Source organism: Cyanistes caeruleus, chromosome 3 (genome assembly GCF_971803275.1).
Source record: "Cyanistes caeruleus chromosome 3, bCyaCae1.hap1.1, whole genome shotgun sequence".
In the NCBI taxonomy this organism is placed as follows: domain Eukaryota; kingdom Metazoa; phylum Chordata; class Aves; order Passeriformes; family Paridae; genus Cyanistes; species Cyanistes caeruleus.
The window spans coordinates 69,590,578-69,610,062 of record NC_141703.1 but is presented as its reverse complement, the minus strand read 5'-3'; the positions used below and the strand labels follow the sequence as shown (position 1 = coordinate 69,610,062).

At 41.2% G+C, this 19,485-nt stretch overlaps 1 protein-coding gene and 1 long non-coding RNA gene across 31 annotated transcripts in view; one reads left to right on the top strand and one right to left on the bottom strand.

Moving 5' to 3' along the window:
- ATP8A2 (ATPase phospholipid transporting 8A2) overlaps nucleotides 1-19,485 on the bottom strand; it is a 314,521-nt gene that overhangs the window by 270,232 nt on the left and 24,804 nt on the right. For 9 of the 28 annotated variants that reach the window (XM_086881722.1, XM_086881730.1, XM_086881745.1 and 6 more), the window contains one exon: nucleotides 7,540-7,684. In XM_086881722.1, the coding sequence (XP_086737848.1) occupies nucleotides 7,540-7,684 (145 nt within the window). Of the gene's footprint in view, nucleotides 1-7,539; nucleotides 7,685-7,822; nucleotides 7,948-17,892; nucleotides 18,047-18,785; nucleotides 19,054-19,485 lie in introns of those variants that run through there. The other 19 variants (XM_086881727.1, XM_086881728.1, XM_086881737.1 and 16 more) reach the window with 11 other exon arrangements.
- Nucleotides 19,033-19,485, top strand: part of LOC147654221 (uncharacterized) — a 36,576-nt gene continuing 36,123 nt past the window's right edge. For 2 of the 3 annotated variants that reach the window (XR_015284726.1, XR_015284724.1), the window contains exon 1: nucleotides 19,037-19,333. This is a non-coding gene — a long non-coding RNA (uncharacterized LOC147654221). Of the gene's footprint in view, nucleotides 19,334-19,485 lie in introns of all 3 variants that reach the window. The other variant, XR_015284725.1, reaches the window with a different exon arrangement.

The following is a 19,485-nucleotide window of genomic DNA, read 5'->3' as shown; positions in this document are numbered from 1 at the left end:
AATAATACTAAAGATATTTTATATATACAAGTTCATCTATTGTCAAAAGAGGAAATGGTTTTAAGGAACATTCTTCTGCTTAGCTATTGAAACATTAAACCTTGGAAGATTTCCCAACAAAGCTGCTGCAAAACTGTAGAAGATGAATCTGTTGTCTGAAATTATCCACACAGACAATGAAACTGATTGAGAATATTCAAATGCATTAGAATTAATCAATTTTAACTTTGACTGAAAACAATTCTAGCAGGTTCCAGCTGAAGAAAACTTACTAGTGGGATAGTATTTATCTCAAGCACCTCACCACTTCCCCACATTCCTTATTTCTTCATTTATAGTATGGGCTCCCACCAGAAGCCACTAAAAGCACCACTGCTTGGAAAATTTGTTCTTCCCTTTGTTTGTTATAGGTGGAACTGATTACATCTTAGAGTCCCTGAGCCCTCTTTCCTCAAATCATACAATTTTGAGGAAAATTAATGTTTCATACAAATCTAAAAGAGTCAGGACATATTAACACAGCCCACTAAATTCCCTGCAGGTCAAGTTCCATTAGAACTTGCTTTATGGGGGCCAAAATGATTTGGGACTGCTGCAATAAGAAAACAAAACTCTTCAGAGAAACAGTTCATTCAAGTTAAATTCAAGATCTCTGATATAAATAAAGTAAGGAAAAGAAAAAAAAAAGCAGACAGCTGTCAGCTAGACAGCCAGCCACTAATGTTGAGGAGTGTTTTGCACAATGGAAAATCTCAATTAGCACAGACACTTCAGATCATTCTTACATCATTATTTTCTAGTCATGCGCATACTGAGTGTTGTATCCTACACCAACACTTAATAAACAGGTAGGGGGCTAAGTGCAATACTCAGTAGTTACCACTGCTTGAGAACAAGTAGTGTTACCTACCCTTGAGCACAAGCTCCATTCCAGGAGCAAGATGATCAGGCTGACAAACCCAGCCTGGCTGAGCTACCTGCACTTCCTCCTCAGCTGCATCATCAACAAGCTTATCTTCAAGGGCTTCAATCCAGCTCCTATCCTTACACAGACCACTGCTAAGACAAAAGTACATGAAAATGCACTGTGAACTCCTGTCCACCGAAGCACAATAATCCCATTACTTTCTAGCTCATTAGGATCACCTCCTAACCATGCAAGGAATTTTTAGAACTTCTAACCTGAAGTACCTCGCCCCAGTATCAGCAGCCCTACTGCCATACATAAGAAGTAAAAGACTGCAACAACTAACATAATTGATGTTAATTACCAAAACAAATACTATTTCCTCTAGGAGAGTCTCTGCAGTAGCACAGTCTTAATAGAGAGTAGGCACTGCCACAACTGCTTATGCTCAGTTTAACCTGAAAACCAGACCACGTGTCACATTTAATAGAAGCAAGAGCACTTTTGCTCCAAAACCCAGTACCCTGGAGGCTTTTCCTAAAGCATGCAAACAGAATAAGGTCCTTCCATGAGTTCTCTATTCATGAAATCCCTACAAAAAGGGGAACAAATTCCTGGCTGTTTTTCAGTAACAAATACCTTAAACAAAGACTGTTTAGAAATAATACTAAAAGCTCTGAAGGCATGATACTGTTTTAGCATGCACATGAGGTCATCACTACAGCAATATACCCTTGCTTTGCAGTAGCCCTGCTGGCAAGTACAACTAAATAAAAACAGCTGACCAGCACAGTTAACCAAGAAATTCTACTGTCTAATAAAGTAAGTTTAGTACCACATTTAGTTACTGTGCAAACAGATAATAGCCTCCACTAAAACACACAGAGTTGATATGAAGATGACTTAAAAAAAAAAAAAAATCAAACATAAGCTAGCTAGCTGTTTAAAAAGCTGTCTAAAAGCCAGAGTGCTAGCTTCAGTTTTAAAGCAAATGTTACCACAACCTAAGCAGTGTTTATTTCAGTGACAAGCAGGGGGCTGGCAGAAGAAATTAAGATTTATTTAGTCTTGAGAGAAATGTAATTATCTTCACAACCCACAGGAACTATGTGGAATGCAGTTATTACACTCCTTAAACTCTACTTAGGTCCACTTGAGATCATTTCCACTCTTCTACCTTTTTCTACAGACCACTAGCAGTCAGGGAGATCTAAAAAGAGAAAAAAGGGACTCAGTTTAATTCGCCTGCTGTGTTGCTACTGCTGATTTATGAAATTCATTGCGCCACAAACCACCAGAACAATTTCAGGATACCAGAGAGCTCAGCATGCAGCAGGTGAAGGGGCACTAGAACTCCCATATCTGTGGGGTTTTTTTCATCCAGACATTTCATCTAGGCAAAATACAACAATTTAACTGTCCAGGGATTCTTACACTAGGAACAGCCCAAGACCAAAGATGCAGCAGCTTCAAAAACACTCTTATAATCTCTATACATAACACCAGGCATACAATAAAAAACACTTTAAGAGAACTTTATGGCTAAAAGAATAATTCTATAGCTGTACCCAGGCCTCTTTCATTGAGGCAGATTGCAGTATCAGCAACAGCTGTGCTGCAGGAAACAAGTTTTTGCTTATTTAAAAAAGTATGTTACACTAAGTATTTTTCTTCACTTGAAAACACTATCTATCTAAAACCAAAGAGAGTTAAAGGATTAGTTTAACACATGATTAGATTTGTAACATCCAGATTATAATAATGCACCCCTTCTTCGGAGAATTTCAAAATGCTGTTCTGCAGTCAGGCAAGCAATCTGTTCACTTGACAACAGAAGAGCATTTCAAATCTAATACAAAAACAAATGGCCAGTTCCTGAACTCTACTAAGAATAAACTGAAACAAAGGCATTTTTACCTAAAGAACATGGATACATTTTTGTGCAAGGTGAATACTGGGCTGTACCATTCAAGTGGAGAAAAATTCACCTGCACATAGCAGACTACAGTCCACATTTCCACAGATCACAGAGAACACTACTTGGGTTACAAGGGTCTATATTAATTGGTTAGTGATACCAGCAATTCCTGTTTCACCAGTGAGAACCTCCCCACACATTCAAAATGCAATAATGCCTCTAAATCACCACTGACTTCTACACACAAGCCAACAAAGCAATGCACTCGGCTTCATGTAATGCCACACACCTGAAATAAAAGGAAGACTAAAGATTGTGCCTACAGTTTTGTCACCAGCAAGCATCATGCAAGCACTGATGAGACAGTCTGAGACCACAGATAACAGCAGGACCTATGATTCCACTAGAAACCTTGTTACAGATTTCAGGGCTAAATTCCCCGGGCAAAGTGCTTCTACCTTATGAGACAAGAAATTGATTCCCACCTGTTTACTTAAGACCCTGTACGGTTTAAAAGTAAACACTGAAGACATTTTGCTCATTATCTTTTCTAACAGAATTTAATTTTTGCCTGTATGGAAGACAAGTTTCCAAATTGAGGATTTTCTGGATATTATAATGCAACTTTTGGGACTTTCTTAAGAGACCAATCCCATCAAAGCCTGTTTTGATAAGAAACTTCTGAACAAGACTTTCAGATTCCAGATCCGTTAAAAACAAAAATTTAATTTTGCCCTTCCTAACTGCTACGCTGTCCAACCTCCCACTCAAGCCACAAACTGAAGACTGAACTTGGAGTCCTGACTCAGATGCAAGTCAGATTTGCACCAGGATGCATTACCAGGCCTGGAATAGAAGATTACCTAGAGCAACATTTACAAAGCAACTCCACTGTCTTCAAAAATTTGGAGGCCATTTCTAATGCCCTTGAAGTTATCTCAGCACACTTTTCCTCCAGGACTAATAAACCAGAAGTCCAACATTTTTATGCATCGACATTAACACACAAAACAAGTGAGGGGCTCAAATGACTTAACTGGTTATTTTTATTAAATGCACTGGAAGAAATTCCTATTACAGTACTATTATACATTAAGAACAAGCCATTGAAGTCAGAGTAGATTCTGGTATTACTATGAAACATCCAGGAACCGTATTTACGGGAAAACAAAATTTATAGAACATTCTAAATTCAAGTAAAATGTCCAGTCTTCGTCACGGATACATTTGGAGAAGTGCTCATGCCATTACTTTGGTCATCTCAGAAGTATTAACATAGTATTCAAGCCCCTACCACCAACACTCCACCTGTATCCCTTTGGTCTTACAAGGCAATAAGGAAGCTTGTTTACCATCTTGTTGTGGGCTGGCCTTGGCACGTGGTACTCGCTGATCTATTTTATCATTCCTCTTCTCAGCAGGAAAAGATCATGGAAAAAAAACTTCATGGGTCAAGACAAAGGCAGCTCAATAAAGCAAAGGTCTCATAGAGAAGCAAAGGACAACAAAAAACTTACTCCCTACTTCCCAGTGGCAGGCATGCCCAGCCACTTCCCAGGAAGTAGGGCTTCAGTACGCAGAGTGGTTTCTCCAGAGCACAAATGTCACAGTAAGTGGCACAAAGCTCTGTAGAGAGAATGGAAATTTCCTCAACATAAATGTTTCATTTCTTACTGGACTTGAAAATACAAAAATCCTCTGGTTAAACAGACAAGTGTTTAAGTTATGTAAGCTGGATAGGTCAAAACAGGTACTAGTTTGCTTTATAATAACAAGCATTTAATACTGCAGCACAGTTGTGTTGGACAAAGTAATAACATTTACTCATTTTTTACATATTTGAAAGCTTCTAAAATGCTTCAGCTGAAAATAGAACATAATTTACCTTTTATTAAAAGGTCCAAAAAGTAAATTGAAATGAAATGAAATTGAAAAATGAAATTTTTCAAACTGAAGAGAACTGGACTGAAGACAGGTAGAAGAGGTGTTTCTACAGATGTAATCACTGCTGCTCCAGTACAATAAACAACAGTGACAGCCGTATACATGCACATGTCAAGGGTCACGCTAAATCCAGCCTGTAACACTCACTATGTTTTGAAATAGTTTGTTACAAGGTCCCAAGACCACGAAAGAAGTTGGTCATTTCTCTGCACATCCTCATAGTCTGATTTATGCCAGAGAGCCTGGCGAAAGAAGAAACTATTCCTCTTTCTACAGCCTCACGCTTCAAGACTTCTGGAAGTGTTACTGTCATCTTGCCATCCACTTAACCCTTGCAATAGCACTAGAAGTGGGATCAAGAGAATTATCCATTTTTTATTAACTTATCCAAAATCAGTTTGTCCTTATGCTCCCACAAACATTGGAATTCACTTTTACCAGTGCTCCTCTACCCACAAGCTGTTCAAGATGTTTAGAACATCTTACACAAAAAGCCATATCACTAACCTACCCTCCTCCAGGCTCTGCACTTCCATGTCCTGCTGTATTTTGCTTTGTTTTGAGAAAGCTTCTCTCTCACACTACCATTAATTTAGAAAACTTCCTATGAATGTTCACAAATTCCCACTGTTATTCAGAGAATCCTCAATGACTACCAGAAGTTCTGACAGTCAGAACTCACTCAAATTAAAACAAGCTAGTCTATTATTTTCAGTTTAATTTTCCACAAGCCCTTAAGTACAGGTGTTTATGTGCTTACCCAGGACCTTGTTCTGTGGTACACTGGGGCTTCCTAGGGAGACAAAACATCTGCAAAGCCATCAGTACAGAGAAATCCAGTGCTAAATGAATTTCTGAAGATGAACACGGTTAAGTAAGAAAGTCCAAAGGCAACAGAGAACTGCAGCTCCTCAAGAGAAACTCTAATATGCTTAAGTAATTAAATAACCAACCACTCATACTGCACACTCCTTACTCAGACATTACAAGCCCAAGTCACCTTTGCCTTCAGTCCCACCAGGCTGAGGGAAGAAAGCTAATCCAGAGGATGGAAAGAGCACAGGGAATGTCTATCACCCTTTAAAAGTCAAAAGATCAAAGCTTGCTTTCTAAGCAGCAGCAAATCATTATAAAGTCAACTTAATTTCCAAGTGGCACTAAGGAGCTACAGTTCCTAATCAGGTAATGAAAGTGCCTCTACTTTGCTATTACACTACCTGCAATTTGTCCTCTCCTTCACATACCAATATTCCTTATGACTCAAAATTTGCCTGCCAAGCAGCAAAGATGCAAAAAGGTATTGAGGAACTTGTACAGCTGTCAGGGGTTGGCTTCCAGACAGCAAACTGGATACAGCTGCTCCTTGGTAATATCACTGTCAGGAACAAGTTCTTGGTAGCAGAGTCACAACTTTCCTGTAAAATCTAGCCAGATGAGAACAGAATCCCTTCTGGAAAACCTAAACTACAGATTCTGCCAATCCTCTGTTCTCTGCTTTTCCTTCTTAAAGCAAGGAAAGCACAAATAGTCTATGCACAGGAAACTGTTAAGCTCATCCCTCAATTAGTCAAGGAAAAATAAAGCAAGAAAACCTCCACTGTTGCTACCCACATAGAATAAGAAAGATACTGAGAAAATGTGTAATTTTAACTGCTCCTAAACGATAGACTTTCCCAGACAAGAATGTAACAAGTCAAAATTGAGGAGACAATCACCTATAAATAACTTGCTGTGGTGCCCAGAACTCCAGCACCCTTCCAGAGGATATTCTGAGAACTGCCCTTGGTAATACACACATTAAACCAGATAATGGAAATCATCGCTTCAGCAGGATATAAAACTCCTCTCTTTTCATAAAGGTACTCATTGTGTAAACTGTTCTTTGAACAATAACCCAAACATCTGCATTAACAAACAGAAGCCCGTTAAACAACGCTCCTCCTTAGTCATGACAGGAGCCATCTGTTCATCCAGCCAACCCAGCTAACCCCAGGCAAGTGTGGCAAGCACCACCGCAACTTGCTCATGTTATGAATCCTTCTACTCCATGTTTCAGTTCATGTTATTTGTGTTTCCAAACTGCAACAACACAGCATTAATCATAACACAGATGTATTAACACACACACACTCTACGTTAAAAGCTCCAAACAGAAAAGAAAATGACCTCTGGTCTTCAATTAAAAGACACAAGCGGGCCGTAGCCTTTCACTCATAGGGATGCCAGCTTGTACTTTCTGTAGTCATTCTTGTCCTCTTAGATGTACTTTCTCTTTTCTGCCTTCCTATTCTAGACATTTTTTTATGTGCTTAGCCTAGTTGCTCTTTCAAGCGGATGCTACTTTTTAAGGGGACGCTTCACGGAGTTTACTGGATTCTACTCAAAACTCCCGCTAAATTTCAAGGGTTAACCTTTGCGTCCAGAAATACTTGAGTAGGTCCTGTTATTCCAAAATTCAGTGCCCTCCTGAAGTGAATATCTTTTCGCGCATCTTGCCCACGCAGCTCTACCAGCTCCCTGCTCTCACTTACTGCCGAGGGAAGCAGCTCATCACTTACAGCTGCTGGATTCGCCCGTGCACTGACCAGACCCTGGTACCCACCGCAGACAACAAAACCACCCGCCTCGGCAGACACACGGCTCATTGTGTTATAACCTGGCGTGGGCAGAGTCGAGAGGCAAGGGAGAGGGACCCGAGTCCTCCCAGCCCACGGCTGCGGCGTGTGTGCGGCTGCCGCCCGCAAGGAGGGAAGCGGGGACTGCTCCGTACCTGACCCAGTTGTCGCGGAACTTGCTCTGCTGGGGCTGGTTCAAGTAAATGGTGCGGGCTGGTGCCTCGTCCAGATCCGCCGCGGACGTGGCTCCGGACATCTCATCATCCGCCTTCTTATAGCCCGAGGTGGAACAGACAGGTCCTGCAAGGAGAGCGCGGAGGGGAGGCGGTCAGCGAGGGGCCGCGCCCAGCGGAGCCGGGCCGGCAGCTCCCGGGGCCGCGCCGCGGGGAAGGGCCGCGGGTGGGCGGCGGCTGCGAGCGCGCCCTGCCCGCTGTTTACCGCCGCGCCGGCTGTAAATAACGCGTGTCCGGGGAGGGGGCGGCGGGGCCGGCCGCAGCCAGCTGGCGGCGGGGACAGCGCGGGGCCCGAGCCCCCCGCCCCGCGGGGATGGGCCGGGCCCGCCCCGGGAGCGCCGCCCCCGCTCCCGCCTGTGCCAGCGCCGCTCCCGCCGGGCGGCCCCCCCGCCCCCGTATCCCCGCCTCCAGCCGCCCAGGCTCCGAGGGAGGGAAGGAGGGAGGCAAGCAGCATCCCCCGCACCGCCGCGGGGCTCCGGGTCCGCTCGGTTCCGTGGCGCTGCCCGCCCGCGCAGCGCATCCCGAGCGGCCGAGCCGAAAGCCGCGCTCGGGGAGCGGCGCAGCATCCCCGCCAGAGCTCTCCCAGCCGCTTTCCTCCGCCCCAGACACCGTACGGGGGCCACGGCCGGGCATCTGGGGAGTCTGTGCCTAAAGCTAAGGCTCAGACTGAATTGGTAAAAAAAGGCTGTCTTGCTTTACACGTGCAACTTCAAAGCTTTGACTTTAAGCGGCAGAAGCGTAAAGTAATTTTCATTTCCCACTGGTCTGGTGTGAATTGAGTTCTATACACATTGTTTACCTTTACATTAAAAGAATGCAAAAACATAAGGGAAAGGAGCTAGCTATTTCCTCAGTCAAGCCTCAAAACATTACCGAAGTTGTGGAGACAGATTTACTGCTTTCCACTTCTCTCTTGAGCCATGGAGATACTTTAATTTAGTTGAGCTGTAAATATACTAGCTAAGAATTTATCAGTTTACTAAATAAGCCATGATTTACAAGCTATCACGGGTAGCTCTAGACAAGAGTATGACAACTTGTTTCATAAGAACGTAGTAAAGGTGTTAACGTTATTTGAGAACTTCATTCAAAGGTTAACAGAAGCAATAAATTGTCCTTTGAAGCTGCGAAGCAGTAAAACTACTGTAAAGCCAAATCTATTTCTGCATGAAGCTAAGATGATGCTGCAACAAGCTCATCTGATCAGACAGTGGCTAGAAAGGACTCCTGCAATGAATGGGGGAGGCCCCTGATATTACATCCTCCTTAACTAAAGTTAGAGGGAAAATTTTCAGTCCTATACAGCCTTAGCATATCGAACACCTAAGTACTCGTGCTGTGTGAAAACTTGTCCTGTTTAACAGAACACCCTTTTAAGCTAACATCCTGCTCATCCCAGACCTTCTCACGGTTTGGTTCTGTACAGACTCGGTTTTCTCCAGGCGTCAGCCACTGGAGGGCAACGCAACCCATTTCTCGTACACCACGGTCATGCACACAACCTCTGCGGGGCCAATAAAGCCGATGTAATTAACAGACTGATGTGCTTCCAACAGCACCGCCTCTTGCCCAAGGCAAGTGTTGCACGCTGTGAAGTCATACTTTGGAGACATTAGGCTTACTTGCAAGCTTCGAGGCTAATTAATCGATTTTCTTTCATTTCAGCTGATACCAATGCAGACAGCAAAAATATGCCAGCTTGACCATTTTTACTTTGTGAAAAGAGACAAATTCAGAAAGTGAAATATGAAGACTATACACTATGCAAGGCTATGCCATTATGATACTATATTAAGTTACTCAGCCTGAAGAAGCTTGACATGACAGAGAAGACCACTCAGCCTTGCTGAATGGGTATTTTCCCCTTCAGAAAAACAGAACTAAATGCACTACTGGATATTTGTTGTCCTTTCCCATTGATTTCATGTTGTGTAACTGCAAAGGAGATCAAACAACAATACACTTAAGAGCATTAAGTGCAAGGAAGCAGCTTTCATCAGTTTTCCTAATCAAGTGCCAGAACAGAAGTGCAATTATTCCAGAACAAACATGCTGTAAAAATTGTTGTTTTTTTCCAGAGACCTTATTTATTTGGGGTTTTTTTTCATATCATCCTCTGATGATTGGAATTTTCCTGCTGACTTGTTCTCCTTGCTGCAAAGTAGTATGAGGCTATCCCACAACTTTAAGGATTAACTGAGTCAGTACAGCTGATGAAGTTCAGAGGGATTTAGGTTTAATTAATATACTATCCTTTTGGCTGCTCTCTTCAAGACAGGTGCCTCAACAGCAATTCGTCTCATTCTTTAGATGCACTGAAATATTTTCAAAGCAGACTTACAAGTGTGTAGCAACAGCTGTAATAAGGTTTTGGGTTTTGAAAGTGGCTCAAGTCAGCTGCTTCAACTTTTAGTGGAATAAGGCTCATTTCTGAAGATTGTCTGGTAATCCTGCCCATCAGGAATGCCTTCCACCTCCCTCCCCTGTTATTAAGCAGATCACATCCAAAAGCCTGCAAGCAGCAGCCTTTACTATTGGATGTAGATCCTCTTCTTTCCCTGTATTTCCAAAAAATTTGAGGAGCCTTGGGCTTCTGAGGGCCTCCTGGTGGGCATCACCCCCTTCAGAAGTGCCCCCCACAAGGACATCTGACCACATGCAGACCAGACCATCACTTCAAAAGTAACTTCACCCTTGTCTCTTGTTTCAGAAAGGCTGTGGATAAACACAGCAGATTGACCACCTCCAACAGTTGTGGAATTTGAAGCTGAAGGCCTAGCCATTCTTACAGTAGCATTTACTTCCCCGTATCCAGAGGATTAAGACCCATTGACTTCACTTAGGGACACACCAGCTTGTTACTCTCTCCCACAAGACATGGACCTTTCCTGTTTTTGACCCTAGGACTTGCAACTCTGCTATGCAATTTATTTTGCACCAAACTATTCATGCTACAATTAGTAGTATTAATAACAGACCACTGTATCTCATAGCCTCTTCATTTAGTGTGTTTAGCTACATCAGATTTTCAATGTCCTAATCATATTGATCTTAAGTCTGCATCACACAATTGTTTAGGTTAGAAAAGATCTTTAAGATCCTCTAGTCCAAGCATGAACCCAGCACTGCCAAGTCTTCTGCCAAACCATGTCCCAAAGCACCAGAACTACTCATTCCTTAAGCATCTTCAAGGATGGCAACTCAACTACTTAGATCCTTGTGGAATTTAAACATTGTCTAACACACCTTGCTTCAATTCTGTGGCATGAGACACTTTCTGCAGGAGTTTAATACTGTTTCCCCACTGTGCTTTACAAGTTCAATGAGTCAGACATGAGTTAAAAACTCCCTTATAAAAAGCTCATTCATTTCTTCAAGGCTCTTACTTCACACTATTTAACGAGGTTTCTTCTAAAAAAAGATGTGATTAAAGTTTGACAAAAATAAAGAGATTTTATAGCTTTCTCTCATCATTAAGAGAAACCAGACTTGATGCCCTGACAAATTCACATGGCATTTATTATCACTCAAGAAGCAATGAGTTATGGTTTAATACTCTTACATCACTGGGCCTGCAAAGATGACATTTTCCCATGTGTATCTGTCTCCTTAATGTCTGCTCAGTAACAGTCATAGCTTCTGCATGATTGAGTAAATAAAGCATTGTGAATTCTGTAGTGTTTTGAAAGACAAGTCACTTGGGATGCTCGTCAACTGTCAGAAGTCACAGGAGAACTCATGCCGAAATTTTGTTACTTTTCACTTAAGTAGATCAGCGAGCTAGTTACTACTTCTAGCTTGGCGATGTGCTTGATTGCTCCAACAAGTGTTCCATTTTCAAGAACCAGTGATTATAGAGCAGTTAAGCCCCTCACAGAAACATCAGAACTACAAGCTACGAGAAAGAGCTGGTTTGTACAGGAGAAGTTCACCAAAGGCTTCATGTCGTTTAGAATTAAAGCAATGTTAAGAGTGTTTACAGTCAAGAATCATACTTCTGATTCTGCACACTGTTTGCAGGACTAGGATCTAGTACAAGAAAGTGCTAAAGTACACTGAGGTAAAGAAGCTGCCCCTATTAGAGAACAGAGTTGGCTACAATCTCCAGGGGTCCCCCCTCACCTCAAGCACTCTGTGCTTCTAAGCTTAGACAGTCACAAGTCAAAGTTTTAGCAGCCATACAAAGTTCCATGAATGCTCCCAACTGTACTGACAGTTTTAAATTGAGACATATGAAAGACAGCTTTCCTCAGAGTGAGAGCCTCACCAAAAGCCTCCAAACTTTCTCATTTACGAAAACATGGCATTTTTTAATTGGTTAATTAATTAATTTAATTTAATTGGTTTAATTAATTAAGCCTCAAAGAAGGAGTTATCAAAGCAAACACCTGAGAAGCTAAGAGCTGTATTTAGAGAGGTGGCAGACAAGTTTGGACTTTTCCTTGCACTGAAATGCGAATTTGGCCCTCAACAAGCAACACGGATTCAGTAACACACTCACTTTCTTGGGATAACACTTTTTTCACAGGATTACCATAACAAACTGAGTACCAAAGATGACACCAGGTAAGGAGTTCTGCACTTCAGAATTGTCAACAAGTTTACATACAAACAATGACTCTGAAGCATGACTAAATGAGTTTGTTTTACCTGAAATATGCTATTTCTTGCACTATTTTCATAGCTGCTTTCACTGTTCAACAGAAATGCAGTCCAAAGTTAATCAGGAAGTGCATAAGGTAGGAGTTCAAAGAGGCAGAGCCCAGCATGCTGCCAACAGGAGATGCAGTGCATGAACTTCAGCTACCAGGTCCTCCAAGAGAGCTTTGTTCCACAAGACTGGGATATCTCGACCTTGAGTTATAACCAGTTCATGAGAAAAAAAATCCTGATGAACAGTGTTATGGTTTTAATTCTTAAGAATTTAGAAAATCGCCGCAGTGTTCAACAGCGTAACATTGTAGGCAAACGTTCCAACATACTCATGTCTGAACAAAGGAAGATATGGCAGATTTCAGAGTGGAGCTTTTACTTTCTAGCTCTTCTATTATCAAAAGTAATTTTAAATATGCTTCCTTCCCTGTAGATCCATGTCCTGCAAATGAAGAGGTCTTTAGATCATCTGTGTGCAAAAACCAGAATTGATAATAGCAGCAGCCTTGAAGTTAATACACAGTTGCAAAACACTTCTCAGTTCTCTCAAGAAGCCTGCAAGAACTGTTCTGCTTTATGTTACTAGAAATTATATGTCTCTTTCATTTGCTAAAGGAGAAACAAATATGACACAGTATTCCAGCCCAAATGACACTTAGCCTAAATCTTAGGAGTAAAGCAAGTTGCATCAAGAAATGAATCTATTATTTCCTTTAAAAAAGTTACATTTAGTAGATGGGGTTTTAGATGTGTTTTACTGCAAGCTGTTTCAGTTCTGTAAACAGCACCATGGATGCTAGTAATATTTATCTTTCAAGAACTTCAAGCTTTCAGCAGGTACAGTTTACATGTGTGGTACTCAATTAACCTTGATCATAAAAACATGAACAAATCCTGTCAACTTTAATACAGCAGTTAAAAAGCTTTCTTCAGCTTTCCCAAGAGAGTGCCTTGCAGTTTGAGGCCAACCAGAACTTCTCTTTACTAAAAATGGTCCTTTGTACGTGACATTAATAAGTGTAGGGCTTCCACAAGAATGCAAAAGTTTTGTAGGAAAAAGGAGAAAAGTACTGTACATTTTTACCAGGGACTTCACTGGCACTGAGCTTCTCAGCCAGTAGTATCTGGTAGGGTGTTTGCATCTAGGGTAACAAGGAGCCCGCAACAAATTCTAGTCACAGAAGGTGGTTGTTAGCTTCAACATACATAATACACAAGAACACATGCACAGCAACCTTCAGACTATGACTGGGGAATGCTTCTCATGCTGGAGGCAAGAGCTCTCTGTGAATCTCCATCATTCCAGGCATTAGGAGCCCTACAACAGGTCTTGTACGCTAATGGGCTACCATTGTGTACACTAACCACATGCAACACCACAAGTGGACAACAAATCACTGCAGTTACTTACTGAAATGCTATTGCAGATATCTAAGTGACTACTCAGTCAGTTCAAGCCCCTCCACTTACCATCTTGTGCGGCAAGACACAGCATCATGCGCTGTCCCAGGGAAGGTACTGTTTTTCTTACAGACTAAAGATGATATGAAACAGAAAAACTGGAAGTAAACTCAGGTCTGATATTTTAACTCATAGGTACATCCTCCAAGTGCCTTTAAGGCTGGCTTGGATTTTCTTAGGAGTTCTTATTGTTTGGGGTGGGTTTTTTTTGCTTTGTTTTGTTTTTTTTAAAGTAGTTGCATGCAGAAAACCACAAAAGATAGTAAGTGAGCAAAAAAAAACAGATTAGAGTTTTTCATACAAGATTTTATTCTTAAAAGTTAGCCTGAATTTGTATATGTTGACAGCTAAACTTATAGTGAAAAAAAAACCTCATGTTCAGCTCAAGCAACTTGACATAGATACAGAACAGTTCTACTGTGAGTCAAACTTAGGACAGTGGGAGTTAAAGCTCTTGGATAACTCCCCTGTTCAAGTCAGAAAATAAAAAGACATCCATACCTTTGTAGCAGATGTTTTAGAGATGCACAGCAAGAACAGCTATTTTATGCACTACAGTGAGTCAGTTTTGAAGATAGGATTTTTTTTTTTTCTGTGCAAGATACAGACCAATAAACAAAGTCAGCCGGAGACAGTAGCTCCAAAATGATATTAAAAGGAAATGGAGCTTCAGAAGCACAAGAGAAGACCAAAGGAACATTTTTCTCTGGATTCCAAGATGCAAGGAGGAAGTTGTCATCAATCAAGCTAACAGATATTGCACAGGAAAGTAAACAGACACAGGTCTGTAACTTCCCTCCTCCTCTTTAGAGCTACACAATGTGTTGATTATCAAAATTAACAAGTCTAAGAAGGTTATTGTTAGACAGGAAAGTTAGCCACTGGGACAATGCTCATGGACTTCTAACATCTCAGTGAGCTTCAAGGATTGCTGCAAAGAATGCTTCTATGAAATAGGAGCTCAGCTAAGCCAGAAGATAAGCTTGGATATGCTGGTCAATCCAAGGAGGATCAATCTGCATGTAGATGTAGCTACAGAAGAACTGCAGTGTTCGAATAAATGCACAGATACTCACAGTATAGGTGGATCAGCAGCTCATACATGATTGTGTTAACAGACACACAGCATCAGCAGCTCTCACTTCACAAAACTGCATGCATTTATGAAAGACTTCTTGTAGCTTCAGGTGATGCAAAAGCAACTGCTGAGGTTAAAGAAACTAGGAAAACCAGAATTCCATTTGCTTGGCCCTGTTTCATGTTAAGCATAAACAGGAATAGTATGTTCCTTGTGAAGTTTAGTCACTTCCTTGTGTTTATCCCAGATTGAAGCTAAATTTGACAACACTAAAAAAAAGTCTTTTTGAATAATCTTAAATTACTAACTAGAAAGTTCTTAGCTCTAAGAAATTCAGGGCAGAAAACACTGCTGCTCTTGAAGAGCAGCCTCGAATTGTAAATGGAATTGCATACCACAGAGACAGCTGGAGCCTGGATTTTTTTTGCACATGCCCAAATTCATTTGAATGAAGCAGCTAAATGTTGTCACGAACAAACAAAACAAATTCCTAGCAGAACATTAAAGACTTCAGAGAACTAAACAGCAGCAACCAGAATTACACTGCCTCAGGAGTTCAGCAGAAACTGTATACAAAGAAGATTAAGATGCACTCAGACACAAATACTGCATATTTCTAGAGACAGAACTTTTACTCAGAGAAGGGATAAGAAGCAGATCCACCCAATAAAATTCACCTACCTCTGTATGAACAACAGACATTACTCAAAGCAAAAAAAAAAAATATTGTCAGAATACTCAGGTATGGGAAAGCAAATATGCCTAGGTTACTTATAGCCTAAATTAAAGTCTCCTTGGTGCATTTCTTTTTGCTTCTTGAAGTGACAAAATAAAGGCCTAATGTTTCTATCCCCTCTAACAATCCTCATATGCAGCCTTGGTAAAACCACAGAAAGAATACTGGCCTAAAAATATCTCTTCTCCATCTCCCAAGTAATTTTCTGCCTTCTTAATGTCAAAACCAAGTAGTTTCTGCTGATAATGCTGAACTAATAACACTGCACATGATCAATTCTTATGCTGCCTCAAGCTTCATAGCCACAAATGTCAGCTAAACTCCAAGGATGAACACATATCACTGGTCAGTAAAGAAGTTAATTCCTTTTTCCCACCTCTCCAGCTTCCAAAGTAATATTACAAAAATATTAGGGGGACTAGTAATTGACACGAGTTCAAACAAGTGGTTTGTTCTTAGTTTTAGAGTTCCCATATTGCATTGGACAAAAATGGTGTTTCTAGAAGCTTCACTCTTATCCAAACCCACTTGTGTATTTACTAGCAGTTTGTCACCAGAACTCAGACTTCAAGAAGGGTTTTATGGAATATACAACATGTGTCTGATTTATAAGAACCAATGGCATATCTGATGCCTGAAAAAATAAATTTCAGGCAGCATATAAATTAGATCTAATAGCCTGACATGAAGTTGAACTTCAGCAGAGTTCAGCTGTTCAACACCAGAATTTTAAGTAGACAAATACTGCAGTTCCAGTAAGCTCAAGGGGCCTCCCAAACTGTCACTCAGTTCAAATCCAAACACTTCCTGTGAAATAGGTTTTTTCAAAGCTATTTAGACAATTTGCACTTTTCAGACTCAGTTTCAACCCTGGAAATTGAGTTCCATATGTTCCAGGTTTCCAACAGCTTCACAGATACTACAAAGACATGAAAGCATTTCAAAAGAAAAAAAGTCATCAATTTTTTTCCAACCAACAGCATATGAACAAGTCCCACAAGAAACACCAGCTTTGAAGGAGGTAACAGAGGCATTGGTTCAGTGAGAACTCAATATACCAGGCACTAGTGCCCTCTCTTTGGCATTACTTGGTTTGGATGCTCTGGGGAACAAGGTTTCTGCTATTGGTAATGCCACATGTCATCTCTTCACTGCTCTTTTCACAAATTACTATTATTTTTAACTCCTGGATAGCATGGCCTGCCAACTGTCAGTCGAGCTCAAAACACATGTGCACATATTAGAAAACAATTCACAAATCTTCAGCACTTGAGGCAGTGTAGAGGGCACTGGATTTAGACCTACATATTTAACATAAGAATTTTCATACACAAGGCAACAGTGCAAATGCAAGTTCATTGGGCAAACACATGAAAACACATCATGTTCATTCTATGTGAACTTTCAGCCTCTGAGATAAAAACTTTTATATTAAGCTTCTTTTGAACTTTCTGCTATAGAAAAAAAATCTTTCAATACAACGAAAATAAATTTAAACCACAAACCATTGCATTTGATAATGCACAACACTAATTCTACTCCCGTCTTACAGGAGCTGCAAATAATGAGACTGGATCAGGGATTTGACTGTTTAAACAGTTTATAGAAAGTGAACATGAGGTGGCAGAAGCTACAGCTAAATTTGATTCTTATACTTCAAACAAGAATAAGAATCCCTCCTGTGAATAATCCCACTGCTCAAGGAAGATCCTGGAATTCTAGCACTTTTGTCAGATACACCTTGGATAACCATGACTAGTAATCCCATCTGTGGGCCATGTACATAACTATCAAGTACAACATATCTGTTGTGTGATTAGTGGAATATTTCAAAAACAGACATCAAAAATCTCCTTAGCACAGCTGACAGCCACAGCTAATCCTGAGAAGAAAGCAGATACAGCCTTCTTGCCTCACACCTTTGAGGCTTGTTTCCCTGTATTAATACTGGTTGGAGCTAAAAATATCTTTGGCACATCATAATTCTGTTAGCATTCTGACACCCAAGTGCTTTTTTCCTTTCTGTAATGCATCTGTTCTATAACAATTCATTAACAGCTTTAAGCATATCAGCTGCAAGCACAGCTGATCTTGATTTCTAAAAGAACAATTTAAACAAGAAAAATAAATGAGTTTCCATTATATGCTCATGATTTAAAGCTGTTTTCTTCTACTAAAAGCCCAGAGGCCTATAACACTGGATTCTAGCCAACAGTAGATTAAAAAGATTTACTGCACACATAGTGACCTTCTGCTCTAAATCACTCCCAAACTTGTTGTTTTTAATTCTGTCCACCCCCAGCTCAGTCTAATGCACAACAAAAGCAGCTGCCCATTGTACAGTTACCTAGAGAGAAGCATCTCCTCCAGCGGCGGCACAGAGACATGATGTTCATTCCTTCTTGCACTGGCTGCATGGAGATGAAAACAGCAGCAGTCCTTCAAAGATCTCTACAGCATTAGCAGGTCTCAAAGCTGATTAAAGTGATCCCCATGGTAATCTGTGAAATATATGTTTGCACTTGCAAACTGCTCTGCACTGGATTCACAGAAGGCAAGTGTGCACTAGGTGCCTGTGTATAGCCATGCACAGAGGCAGTTGTGGCTTTCACTGAAACATTCTAATACGTTTCAACCAGGGGAAAAAAAAAGAAAATTCAACATCATCTTGGGTTTCAGCACCTGAAACAATGACCTGTCCAGTTCCTGGACTCTGACCCCTCCTCCCCAACTCTACCAGGTTTCAAAGCAAAACTTCTCAGTGAAATCCTAGTAGAAATGTTCTGTTCCTACCAGAGATGCTACCTGTGATGTTACAGGTCATGAGACCCACTCACCTCTGCAAGTATAAAGGGTTATTTTTAAGTTACTTTTCTTTGCTTCTGAACAAGGTTAATAGAAAAGTATTTTGGCTGTCAAATGGAAAGGTTAGAAATTATTTCAGCTATCACTTCAGCCCATAAAACCTGCTCTCCCTTAAGAAAATAAAACATAGTTTTCACTTTCTTTTCACCCATAGTAAACCCATTATTATGTGCCTCTCTTTAAAGTCGTATCTACTGATGTTGGATACATCTTGGATAACCATGACCATTAGTCCTATCTGTGGGTCATGTACATAACTATAACAGCTCTCTAAGCAACTTCCTCCCTGGCAGTCTGTCTCCCTTCTTCCCATCACCCCCCTCCAAACCACTTGCTCACTTTATGGATGGAGAATAGAAAAGAAAACACCAGCACCTTGTCTTAAGCCTCAGAAGAGAGCCACAGGAAGAAGCAAGGACTTGGCTTTTTGAACAGTACCAGGAGTGACCATCCCAGCAAAACACTGGATCTGTAGAAGATTCCCCTGCGGTCATGAGGCCCACTGGAGTGGTACAGATTCCATTTTTGTCAAGGGAGTACAGTTAAGCTAGGACAGCTGTGCGCTGTGAGAAAGCCAGCCCACACTAGCGCGGGGAGATGGGAAGAGCCTCCAGTGGCTGTTAACTGCCAACAGCAGCACCTTGGCCAGTTCAGCCCTCTTGAAGCTACCAGCGCACCAATGTTGGTGGCACCATCAGCTGTGGGGTTTAGTTCTGTTTATGCCTGTGCAGAGGCAGGCTCCAGATATGAGGGGTGCATCAAGACCATCACTTTCCACCAACAGGAAGCTGCATGCACCACCTGCCAACTGGCACAACAAAGGCTGGCAAGAGATTATCAAATATTTATGAGCAAGATAATGACAGGAAACCATGGAAGACACTGCTAGCTACAAGAAAGTGCTTTTCCCTCAGGAGAGGAAGGTAACTCTAAAATTTTAGGTGCTCTTATCCAGCTTTCATTAGGGAAGCATGTTGCATAATGCATGAAGAAAAACATCAGAGAACAATGTTTGAGAACATTATCTATTCCCTACACAGATGCATCCATGAGCAGATAATGTTGTATCTGCCCT